This window comes from Parambassis ranga, chromosome 15 (assembly GCF_900634625.1).
Source record: "Parambassis ranga chromosome 15, fParRan2.1, whole genome shotgun sequence".
Classification (NCBI taxonomy): Eukaryota; Metazoa; Chordata; class Actinopteri; family Ambassidae; genus Parambassis; species Parambassis ranga.
Window position 1 is genome coordinate 20161768 of NC_041035.1, and position 13280 is coordinate 20175047.

The following is a 13280-nucleotide window of genomic DNA, read 5'->3' on the forward strand; positions in this document are numbered from 1 at the left end:
CAGAGTCTGACCTCACATCAGTCCAGCTCTGTGTTCATCACATGGAACAAGGAACTACAGACACTGTAGAAATGTAGTGGAGGAGAAAGTACAGGTAACAGCCTTAAAGGATGCACTGCTTAAGTAAAGTATAAATACATTAAAAAATTACTTAAGTATAGTAATGAAGTACAAATACTTAGTTACTTTCCACCACTGCAACAGACAGATAATGACACGGTCCTGTGCAGCAGATGCTTGTTTCTCATGCAGACAGACAGAGCAGCAGCACGTTAAGAAAACGCCTCCATCAGGCTCACACCACCTGAGTCAGGAACGCTGGTTATCGCTACATTTTTTTCTCTTCCTTCTTTTGGCCTCTGTAACATTTCCTGTGTCCAGATTTTCACATTTGATCACTGTCTGTAAAAAAACACTAACCTGTGCTGCCATCTGCTGGAGGAAAACAAGAATGCAAGAGTCACCTTCTGCTTTAGATAAACAGTGTTGCTGTGTCTAACATGCTGCTGCCCTGCGTTCATCAGGCTTCCTCTGATTCTGTATTTATGAATCCAATAATTTAACAATCCAGCATGCAGCCTGAGCAAGTTTACACTTTATTTTTATTTCTGGTTCACAGTTTACGCTCGAATGCTCCTTTAAACCGTCCACACAGAGAGGCTCAGTTATGATCTTGGAAGCAAACATCTGTGGAAAATGTCATCATGTTCAGTCAGGCCAGGGCCACCAGTTGATGTCAATTAAGCCGCTCTGGGCCGGGACATTTACATAAGGCTGTGGAGAGCAGCACAGAGCTCGGCTTGTTTCCCGTTTTGGCAGCAGTCGTTTCCTAGATACACACAGGCCTGTTTCCAGCACCTCCAGGAGCTTTGTGTGTGACAAGCAGAAAAAAAGGAAAAAAAGTGGGCTAATCCCCGCGGTTTATATTTAGTACAGTTGTCTCGTTATTAGAAGTCTGAATCACGAGGTCGCCGGCTTGACTTGCTGCCAGTTATGGTTTGAATGGATGGAAGCATGAGTGGGATGATGAGAGGTGAGTTCAGGCCCTGACCTCCTCCTCTGTGCTCCACACAGGCGGCTGGTGTTAAAATGTGACGCACATGTGTTTTGGAGTCAAATCTATGTACTGGAAAAAACGGCAACAAAGCTGCTTTGTGACAGAAGCAGGCATCACTCAGCAGGTCGATCAGAAGTATGAGACTCTGTGCATGTTCTGGCCTCTAGGTGGCAGCACAATGGGCAAATCCTAGTTCCCGGACTGACAGGACAGGCTTCATGAGTCTGTGGATGCTCTCCTTCATGCAGGTCATAAAATCAGGCAGCTGGACTCTGGATTTTTTTCTGCAGACATTTCTTGTCTCCTGAGTGGCTTCCTCGGTTCAGCTGAACTCAGGGGAGTGGAGAAATGTCCTTAAACTCTTGGACGTTCATCAGTAAAGTTTTTAAAAAGCAGGTATGACCTCATCCTAGAAAATGATCAAAGTGCATCATGCAACACTGAAAAACAGTGAGAAGCTGTGACTTCTGAGTTTAACCCATTGCATCATCATAAAAAGACTGTTGGTGTCTTTCTGCTGCTAGAAAGTGTCCTCACTGACGGTGCCATGATACAACAGTCCTGTGGTGGACAAGAGGGCAGCAGGACGCAGGAAGCACAAAACCCACAGCCCCCCTACCTGGAATAAATCTATAACATGATGTTATTACTAAGTCTCCATCATCACATTGAACTCTGAAGTGATCAATAACAACTATATTCTTAAAAGGTGTGACCAGGACGACGTTGATGAGGCTCATGCATGTATGTAATCTAGCGTTGTGGGGGCGGGGCTTATCGCCATGGTGACTGCAGTGGTCTTTTCTGGGGAATTATTGGTTAACACGCTGTTTGTTTATGAGGACACGCTGCCTCCTCCATGTGAAATGCTGCTTGCGGTGTGTTTGATGATGACTCTGATGAAGACCAGAAGCTGAATGACTTCAGATTTAAGATATCTGTAGCTTCAGCAGCTCAGTGTTTATTTATCACTTGAAGCCTGACTTTATATGTGAGGATGCTTTCCACAGAGAGACGGCTCCCTGCTGCTGCTGAGCGGAAACAAGTGAAGTCATGAGCAGAAAAACCAAAAACATCCGGCTGACTTAACGTTTTAACTCAAGTTATGCAGTCATAGGGAGCAAAAACAGTGACAGGTCCGAATAAAACTCAAACCAAGGCGTCCCCGTGCCCCCCAGCATGAGTCCACCTGCAGACATTTTGGCCTTTGGACGACCTCTCGCAGCCATAAACACGTGTTACCAAGCTGACGCAAACAGAGACGAAGAACGCCCGACCAAGCAACAAAACCATGCAACAAAATGGAAGCCCAAATAAATGAAACAATAATAAATAAAGCTCCTTTTTTGTGGAGTTTGAAGGTAAATATGAGGACAGTCAGAGCCGTGTGCTGGAGCAGGGACAGCCCCCCCCCCAAACTAAAAGTGATTTAGGCCATGTTTCTGGCCTCTTTCAGAAAATAACTGACCTTTGTCCCAGAAGAATATCGTGCTCCAAATTAATTGGTAAGGGAGGATAAATTAGTATGAGGCGATATTATAAAGCACCCTGTGGGAGCTCCAAAATAGGCTTCCTCACTGTGGGATCCACTCCGGCCAAGAGAGGCAGGAGGAGGAGGAGGAGGAGGAGGAGGAGGAGGAGGAGGAATGTGTGCCAAAGATTTAAAGATACAGAAAAAGGCTGATCTGACCCAGCTGGAATACGGTGACCTCCTGACCTTCATGACCCCACATTCTCACTTTGATCCTGCAGGTTCTGTGCGGGTGTTCATATGTTGTGAAATATTGAATTAACTGATGATGGAACAAACACAGGTGAAGGAGCAGGAGAGAGGAGCCGGCTTAGAGCTCACGCTGCAGATCAGCTGACATTCAACCAGCTTTAATGAACAGAGGACAAGTGCACAACCACAGACTGGACAGAACCAGGACACAAGGGGGACAGTACAAACCCTTTAAATACAAAGAAGGAGCAGGAGGAGGGAGAGGAGGAGGAGGAGGAGCAGGAGGAGGGAGAGGAGGAGGAGGAGGAGGAGCCAAAGAAGGAGGAGGAGGAGGGAGAGGAGGAGGAGGAGCCAAAGAAGGAGGAGGAGCAGGAGGAGGAGGAGGAAAAGGAGGAGGAGGGAGAGGAGGAGGAGGAGGAGGGAGAGGAGGGAGAGGGAGAGGAGGAGGAGGAGAAGGAGGAGGAGCCAAAGAAGGAGCAGGAGGAGGAGGAGGAGGAGGAGGAGCAGGAGGAGGGAGAGGAGGAGGAGGAGCCAAAGAAGGAGCAGGAGGAGGAAAAGAAGAAGAAAAATAATAAGGAGCAGAAAGATGAGGAAGAGGAGGAGAAGAAGAGGAACAAGGAAGACTGTTAGCTAAAAAGGAGACGAGGAGGAAGAGGAAGCAGAAGAGGAAGGAGAATGAAGGGGGAGGAGGAGGAAGGAGGAGTAGAGAAGGGAGAACTATAAGGAGGCGCAGAAGAGGAAGAAGAGGAGAAGAAGATGAAGAAGCAGCAGGAGGGAAAGGGAGTAAACTTTCTGAACATACACAACTGCAGGTGTGTCAATAAGCAGACATTTGTAAACAGACTTAAAGCAGCTGACTGTGTGTGTGTGTGTGTGTGTGTGTGTGTGTGTGTGTGTGTGTGTGTGTTAATAACATGAAGTGCTACACCATGTTTGCTGAATGCAAATCAGCTGCTTCCCACACCCAGCACAGTTTATGGTTCCATAAAGGAAACATGAAACACTTTTGTTCAAACAATCCTGACAAACATTTTATTCAAATGATATGGAAATGTGTCGGCAGACATAAACTGTCCCAGGAACGAGCCGGAGATAACACGCTCCGTCTCCCCGTCTCCAGCACCTCCCCTCGGCTAACCAGCACAGTTTTCTCATGCTAAATTCCCATGCTAACAGACGGGCCCTCCTGGGAGACATACATCAGGTCTGCATGGCTGGATCCTGAGTGCAGCTGGACTCGGAGCTTCACATGTCCGTCCATGGCTACATGGCTGAACCCCCGCTGCTGCTCTGGAAGCCTGATTATTTCCAGGTTTGACTATTTTTAGATAAGCGAATTTAAACAGCGGAGGGATCGGGGTCAAAGTGCACATGCTTGCTCGCAGTCTGGAATTCCAACATAATTTTTTCCATTACCCAGAGAGCGGAGAGGAGGGGCTTTCTGGACCTTCTTTATCAGCAGTGGACAACACACACACACACGTCCCCCTGTGGGATATCCTGCCTGCAGCCAGCAGTGTAGTATTTACTGACCCTCGTGGAGCACATTACCTGTGTTGTTATCAGGGCTCCGCACATATTGGGTCTGTTATTTTTAGATCATTTCCACCGTTTCTTCTTCAAGCTGTTTGCTTAGCTGTGAGGAAAGTGTCGGAGGCGAACCGAGCTGACACAATCCAGCCGAGCGGGGACACAGAAACCCACGTTTCCGTGTCTGTGCACTGATTACAGACTGCTAGCCTTAGCTAAGTCTAGCTTAGCATAAAGAATCAGCAGGCTGAACAATTAGCTTAGCAATGTCCAAAGAAGATGAATATAACATACAGGCTAGCTCTAGTTAAACTAGCATAATAATAATAATAATAATGATAATAACAATAATAATTATGATAATGATAATAGCACAATAAAATGAGAAAACAATCTGAACAACAAGGCTTTAAAGGTAGGGTCGGAGACTTTGAAAACTCAGTGAGAGTCAGCCAGATTTGGAAAGTAAACACACGCCCCTTTCTCTCGGAGCATACCCTGAAGCCACGCCTCCAATCACATGGAAGCGCGTTACCTGAAGACGAGCTGCGGTCTGTGACTTCGGCCATCATGCACGTACCTCTCTGACTGACAACCAGCCAATACTCCGCGCAGGGTCCACCCGGAGGATTGGCTGATGTTTTTAGTGTTTTATAGCTTCCACAGATGATTCATATTCTTCGTTTTAATGTGAAACTGCCGAACTAATCGGTTGCTATCGGATTGTAAAGAGAAGTTACACTAATTTAACAAAAAGTGCATCAGAATGAAATCTCCTACCCGACCTTTAAAGTGGATAAGGAGTCTTCTGATCACCTCGGGGCGGTTGTTACAGAGACTTGGAGCCTGGTCCCTGTTCCTGTCTTCAGCCTTCAGTGGTCATAGACCTCAAGATTCAAAGGGCTCACATGGAACAAGGAGACATGGATCAGAACATGCTCTAAAAGTTCAGTAAGATCATCATCTGGAGGCTAAAGTCAGAGTGATGTCAGGGTGGTTCAGATGGAGCATGATGCCTCTGTGTGTTTTCTGAAACGTATGTTCATGTTTACAGATGACACGTGAAAGTATGTTATGGTATTATAACAGACCCAAGTCAGCATGGATTATACTTATATTACTGCATGATGCAACCTGACGTTACAGGTTTTACTGTAAAGTTTGGTTTCTTTGGACCCATTAGCAGGACACAGGACCACAGCACAAAGGAAGTGTCCAACAGATCTGATGCAGGGTGACGAGGTTGCAGCGTGGCGTGTTGGCTGGAGGAGCACATGGAGTCCGTGAGGTGCGTTGCTGGAGACAAAGAACCAAAGATGAATCACTGAGTCGCTTCTCCGTTAAATTCTAAAACTTAATAACTGCTCGGTGGAGGAATGGCGCTGAGAGAGTTACCATCCAGCGTGGAAGGTTAGTCACGCTCTGGCTTAAGATGGCTGCCAGCAGGAAGCCAGGTGCAGATGAGCCCGCCTCCTGCCGGTACCACGCCACGCCGCGCCAACCTGAACTAAGGAAGCCCCGCCCACACAGGAGGGAGGTGAAGCACAACCACACACAGACAATAAAACCCAACATGATACACAACATTTACAACATCTTTGTACAGTAAATGCATGTTTCACTGTTTGTGTAGCCTCTCTCTGCTTTAAGGAACAAAAGACTGAAAGATGATCGATATTTATCAGTCATCAGTTAATCAGGTCTGTCAGCCTGATGCGTCCATCAGCTTCTTCTCTGCAGATCTTCATGTTTTCCGACAGTGGATGGATCCACGGTGACATCACGGTGACATCACGGTGACATCACGTGCCTGCACTCTGCACCTTTGTCTTCTTTTTAAGTAAAAACAGCAGCTGTCAGTTATCAAACACAACACGAGCACAGCCCGACATGATGTGTTTATACACTGTGTGATCCTTATGATACAAACATTTGTCAGTGAGACTCAGACAGTCCAATGTTACCACCCCTGCACACACACACACACACTAGCACTGGCACTCTGGATGTTATCATTATCCTCTTTGGTGTGATTAAAGATATTCTGTGGCATATCATGTTCAGAACATGGTGAGACACCATCAAAATAAACACATACACTCATGCAACACACACACACACACACACAAACACACACTCATGCCAAACACAGCTGTGAGCACTCTCATTTTGGCGATAATCTCTAAGCTCTCTTTACACACTCTTAGTGAGCCATGACCGTGGTCCCCCTCCCTAAAAACACACACACACACACACACTGGCCTGATGCTGTATCAACCATCACTCAGCGGTTTGAGGATCAGCTCTGTTGCTCGGTCTCGCCTCCGCACAGCATGACTGAATGAGGTGAGGACTCGTTGTCTTCAGAACAGGAGCTCATCGCTGTGTTGTGGTCACCTGACCTCACACTACCTTTGACTGGAGTGGGCTATTTATGTTCCCTCCGACCCATCAGCTGAGATCACGTTATGCTGCATGACAGGCGTGTGTGTGTGATTAATACACACCGACCTGTGGTGGGTCGTCACGTTGTGTTTCTGCCAGATGTTCACTGATCATGGACATCAGGTGTTCTGGTGTCCTCCTCAGCACCAGTGTCTGTAAACAGGTGAGCTCATGCTGGATTCGGGTTCAGTGATGCCAACATGAGCTCTTCTCGTTCACAGTAATCCACTCCGTGTGGGCTCGGCTGCGTCTCTGAGCCCAGTCATGCACAGACATTTGGTTTCCAGGCTTTTAATGTGAAACTTTCCAAGCTCTTCCTGCCAAAAACCTAAATAGGAAATCTTTAGATCAAAGAGTGCGTATCCTCTTCTGTCAAAGTGTGTGTGTGTGTGTGTGTGTGGAAAAAGCACACATGCAGTGGAAAGGATGATTGTGTAGCACAGCATGTTGGGAAAGGACAGGTCAGATCCAGTAAGCAGAGTCACACAGATTAGTGTGATAGCTATCTGCTGTCAGGAACTCCCTGGGTTGTGAAGATTCCTGTCAAAGCTAATCAGAGTCACATGCACAGTTCTAAAAGCTGCACCATGCAACCTGGTTCAGGCTTTGGAAATCTGGCTAGAGCGGGATTCGGGCCGTGTCCGAGGTTTTTCTCAGTCTGAACAGCTCAAATCTGGTTGAAGCCGGATTGATTTTAATCCACCTCTCGCTGAAATCTGGATAAGGTCTGAACGCAGATGCAGCGATCGAATCTGGCTAGCGACGTCATGCTTTTGGGTTCACAGGGACAGTTTCCGGGTCACGTACAAAAGCCAAGTGTAAACATCAAACTAGGAAAGCTTTGCACAGACTTCATTTTTCGACATGGCTACAAAGGAATCAGCTGGTTCTGGTCCTACCTCAGTCTGAACGGGGTTTGAATTTTACGATGCAACACCTAGTGGTTTGGAGGACAGCAGAGATGTTGGATTGAGCCGGATTGAGAGCAGACGTGTGTGTGCAATAATCAGATTTGAGAATAGGTCTGATGTATCTGGATTCAATCCCACTCTAGCTGGCTTTCCCCAGTCTGAACAGGGTCTAAAGGTTCCCACCAGGGAGTCTGAGCCTTAAAGTGATTTAAAAATATTCTGATGAAGGAACAGCGAGGACATGTGGTGGACCTGATGCCAGGTGTGACACATTCTTTCAAAGACTGATTGGCTCATCCAGTAATAACACTAAAGGTCAGCATCGGAGGATCTGAGGCTCTGTGACGGCATCATCACAGGGTTTGTTGAGAGTTCTATGACCAAAAATTACGTGTGAACAAAAACCTTACAGTAAAAATAAGAACAAACAATAGAAATAAAAAAGTAAACACTGCTGTAATTTGAACCGAAGTGTTCGTTAACCAAAGGCTCCAACAGTATGATCCTTCTCAGGGATGGATTAATGTGACTGGAAAAGGCCCCCAAGTCCAGTTAGTATTATTAGATTATCAACCTGACATGTATAACACTATACACTGCCGAATAATACATATGGAAACATACCGCATGAAGGTATATAACACAACACAACGCTCCATTATCATATCAGGATGGCTTCAGGGGCCCCTGAGCCCTTGGCCCCTGGACCTGGGTCCGGTAGGGCCCTGCAATAATTCAGCCCTGATTCTGCTCAACAAAACCTGTAAGTGTGTAACCTCCTTCAGGACTGATGGGGAGGTAGCAGCAGGTGATGTGTGGGTTGCTTCAAACACATGAGCTTTAAATTGAGTTTAAGCTTCACCACAGCAGCACCACTCAGGACATGTGTGCAGCCAGGTGTGGAGGCATGGAGCCAGCCCTGGAGGTGTGCGCATTTACGCACATGGCACAGCAGTGCCTTTGCGCTTTAAGATATCACTTATATATAGCATGTCCGATAATGGATGCCGCGCAGTCGGGGTCGGAGCCGCAGTGTTTACGGTGCGCTGGCGCTTTAAGAGCGCCCCGTGTTTCCATTGGCGCGGTGACGTCAGAGCAGTGAAGGACTCCAGCCTATCCTCTGTCATCAGTGAAGGCAATGGTCCTGGCAAAGCGTCCTGCTTTAGGAGGGAGACTTTTACACCGCACAAAAACCTACGGGGAAGCACTCGTCGGCTGAAATGACCCAGAGCCCTCAGGCACTCGGCGTGGATTAAACCGGAAACTTTTACGATGGCTCTGAAAAAGTAGCAGCAGCAGTAGCAGCAGCACGCTAACCGCCGCCGCCACCACCACAAGCAGCAGCAGCAGCAGCAGCCAGCGGACCTTCTACTGCAAAGCAACTCCTGGTAGATGCACGGCCACCGCTGAAAAATATGCTCCAGCCAAGCTGCCCCAGCTCCGGCTTCAGTCGCAGATTCCCCGTGTTCTAAGCAGTTCTCTGAGACATTCTCGGGCCTCTCTTCGCTTCTTTTTGTTTTCATTTTAAACCAAGTCCCACCTGCGAGACAGACAGAGAGCAGTATGGCAGGGAAGCTGACGGCAGCGCAAGGCACGGGAATACTGCTGGTGACGGCCAACGTCGGATCCCTGTTCGAGGACGTGAGTTCCTCCATCACTCTCCTCACTCTCTCACATGCTTCCATACGGTCTCTGTGCTTTGATTCATGACGTCTCAGGCTCGTCACGACACGCGTGTGTCAGCCACGGTGACACGCGGGCCTCTCAGCACCACAAACACACATGTCATGTTGTATATGTTTAAGGCTGACACACACACACTGACCCACTTACCCCTCTCGTGTGTGTGTGTGTGTGAGATGTGATGGAAACCTGTAGAGGCAGAGCGCTCACCTGTGTGTGTGTGTGTGTGTGTGTGTGTGTGTGTGTGTGTGTGTGTGTGTGTGTGTGTGTGTGTGTGTGATCAGTTGTTTTTGTGATGACAGCTGCCTCAGTGGAGAAGCTGCTCTGTTTGCTGCTGCTCCTCTGCAGCACATAGTGTAGCATCTACCAGGATGCATGTAAACACCTCGTCCAGGTGTGCTCAGATGTGAACAGGGACACTGGTGCGTTTAAAGACCTTATCCAGGTGGAAACCTGGACCGCTCAGATAAAAACAAGGACACCGGTGCATGTGAAATCCTTATCCTGGAGTAGGCAGATAGAAAACCAGAATAATGGAGCGTTTAAAGACCTTATCCAGGTAAAAAGTAGAATAATGGTGCGTTTAAAGACCTTCTCCAGGTAAAAAGTAGAAAACTGGTACATTTAAAGACCTTATGTTGGTAAAAAGTAGAATAATGGTGCTTTTAAAGACCTTCTCCAGGTGGAAACTTGGCCCGCTCAGATACAAACATGGACACTGGTGCATGTGAAATCCTTATTCAGGAGTAGGCAGATATAAACAAGAATAATGGTGCATTTAAAGACCTTATCAAAGTGAAGTATTCTACTAAGCAAGCTAGACGGAGCCAGAGTTTGTATGAGGCGACTTATTTGTGGGTGCGTTTGTGGGTCACAGTCTTTATCTAGGAGGAACGTGTTTTTTATGAAGGGTTGGAGGTCAGCAGAAAGAAAACTGATGTAATATTGATTATAATTTCTGCCTGTCGTCTCTTATAAATTTAATGTGATGCAACAGATTGACGCGCTCGATCAATGATCTTTATTCTTTAAATCTGCATTTACTGTTGCTACAGCTCAGGCCCCTGCAGGTCCGGAGGATGAGCTGGAAGCAGCGGCTCCTTTTTTTATTGCTGTGAACTGTGGACGTAACCTGCTCTGCAGCAGGTTAACGGTGCAGCCTGAGTCACCGCGCTGATGTGATCCTGCACACCTCGCTAACCCGTTAATCTGGCTGCATCGCACACCCCTCAGGTGGATGACAAGTTTCGCCCGTATCTGTGTTTTTTTTTTTTAATCAGAGTTCTCCCGAGGGGTGTACTGTGAAGCCAGATTAGCAGGGTTAGCGGGACTCTGCGTCATCACTAGGGTGGCTCTCCTTTACTCTTTCCACCCAGGATAGACCTACAGAGATAAAGACAGTTTAAGCCTGGGCCATAGAAAAGACCTGTACGCCAAATGGGTCGTCACCACCCAGAGAACATGTTCTCTCTGATTTCGGCACCTTCAGTCACAACATGTCTTTATTTCATGAACCTTTCTTCCTCTCTGCTCTTATTTGCTGCGGCCATGTTGCTTCTTACCCTGATCATAGCTTTGTATCCTCTGCGCTGATGTGCAGAGACGCCTGGGTCAACGGAGGAAGTTCACATCCACTCTTAGAGCTCTGACTGACTCTACCTCCGACTGACTTCACAGGACACCAATAAAAACCAGAATCCTGCTTCATATAAACATCCTATCCAAGTAGAAACCTGGATTACTCTGTGTGATGGTTTCTACCTGGAAGACTTGGCATGGAACGGGCTCATCCTGGCCCCACTGATCCTGAATAACACTTTTATAATAGAACTATGAGATCTGGCTGTATATATATAAAACGTTCATTCATCTGTGTTTGGACAGGCGGCCTGAAAAGCCAGCGATGATGAGCCACGATGAACCAGTTATGTGTTTGTAACTATAGAGCCGATGGAGCCGCCTCAGGTTAGGTTGAGGCGCACATGCTCTGTATATATTTGTTCAACAACCTCTGACTAACACAGGTTGCTTCAAGCACAATTAAACTGATGATATCTTCATCGTCATCTTCACCATATAACGTGATATATCGTGATAATATGGACCTTTAGTGATGTGTCTTACATGCAGCATCTCACTAAAGGAGCAGACCATGTTTTTCACTGCATCCTATGGTTATGAGAAGAAGCTGCCGACGTGCTCGGCTGAGGACGTCTGAGGTTGTAGTAACCAGTATCAGAAGTACACACTGCAAACACTTTGTGTCACTTCCAGTGTTGTGTCAACAGAGAGACCTTCTTCTTCTTCTTCTTCCTGCTCTCACCCGTGTGAAGCGCTGATCCCAAACATGAGGGAAGAGCCGCCGTCTCCCTCGCTGGAGTAAAGCCTATAAATAGCCTGCTTCTCATGGCTGGTGTCTTTTTTTCCCCCCTCTCCACCCGTTTGCAGCGTGTTTCCTGGTCTTTAGTCTCCAGAGTGTTTGAATATATGGGTTGAATCTTTGTGGGACGCCGTGTCCACTGTTGGATGTATGAAGTGTGTCTCAGGCAGCACGGTCTGACCCGGAGCTGCTGAAACAGAATGTAAACTGTGTCAGGCCTCCTGAAGGCGCATGTGTACACGCTGAGGTGGAAGATAAAACTCACTGAGCTGTGGTTTGTCCAGAGCTTCACCATGCAAATCTGCACGTATTGATTAGATCCTTTAATATAAATATTTCACCTTGTTAACCTTTGCATGCCTGGGTTCCGGCACTCCGTACATGTCTTCAGATGTGGTTTTGTGGGTGGGGCTTGTCACCACGGTAAGCTGAAAATGGCCACGACAGATGGAAATAATTTGATCTTTATCTAAAACTAACGCTGCCTAATGTTTCCACGAGAGATTGATGTCATTAAATAAAAGCGCAGCCTGTCAGCCGTTTGAATTTGTTCCAACTCCTGTTATCGGTTATTGTTTGCTCGAGCTGTTTTTTCCATTGTCGGCTGTCTGTGAATCTCATTATGAAAGCAAACATCGGTCTGTCCAACCATCAGGACGGAACCTTTGTTTGCCTTTGGTAGAGTCTTCTTGTGTGCTGTGTTTGTGAGGCTGTCCACAGTCTGTGCTGCCTCAGCAGGACCAACGTGGCAGAAATGAATCTGAAACTGTCGATTCCGTCCACGGTAAACATCTGAAGACACAGGTTTTATAAAGACGTCGATGGACGTCGTCTTTGGACACATACAGAATAAAGAAATGCAACAGTTAGCTCGTGCACTCCTGTTAAAACGTGACAATGCGGCATTGACGTGTCAATCAAACAGGCAGAGTGTGGTGGAGATGCTGGACATCGTTAGCAGACATGCTAACAGGTTTAATAAATGAACGGAGTCTGTGAGCGACACAACGCCCATTTCTTTCAGTGTTCGTCTTCAGTCAGTTTATTCTCCGTCTTGCTGAAGCTGTCCTGATTTAGCCGAACCAAATAATGAGACGTGTTGACCTTGAGCGTATGAAAGTGCTGCCAGATGATGGAGGTATCACATGCATCACACAGGATGTCTCCTCCCCTGCTTTGGTTTAATAAAACTCTTTCCATCCTGGCGGCTCAGTGGGACGGCACAGCAGGATTCCTGATCCTCAGGTCACCCTGTGATACATAATTAAACAGACTAATGAAGCGGAAGCTAAAGGCTACAGAGTGAAGAAACAATGAATAAAGACGTGAAATGGTTCAGACTCAGAGAGATGATTGGATGGCCGTCCTCAGAGGCCTGCGGTGTCTTCCTCTTGTTTAAACAGGTGGACGCTGTGCTGGGTGTCACCAAATAACCGCAGTGTGACGCTTGAGGACGGTCGTGTGTTTTTCTTGGAGCGTGGAGTTGTTAATCTTTTGTACCAACAAACCAGATGCAGGATGTGGAAAGTGTGGACGGTGGTGGTGCGTGGA

At 47.1% G+C, this 13280-nt stretch overlaps 1 protein-coding gene across 2 annotated transcripts in view; it reads left to right on the top strand.

Moving 5' to 3' along the window:
* Nucleotides 1–8799: 8799 nt before the first annotated feature.
* The window catches only part of inpp5a (inositol polyphosphate-5-phosphatase A), a 119209-nt gene continuing 114728 nt past the window's right edge, over nt 8800–13280 (top strand). For both annotated transcript variants that reach the window (XM_028423466.1, XM_028423465.1), the window contains exon 1: nt 8800–9307. In XM_028423466.1, the coding sequence (XP_028279267.1) occupies nt 9230–9307 (78 nt within the window). In that variant the 5' untranslated portion in view covers nt 8800–9229. The remainder of the gene's footprint in view (nt 9308–13280) is intronic.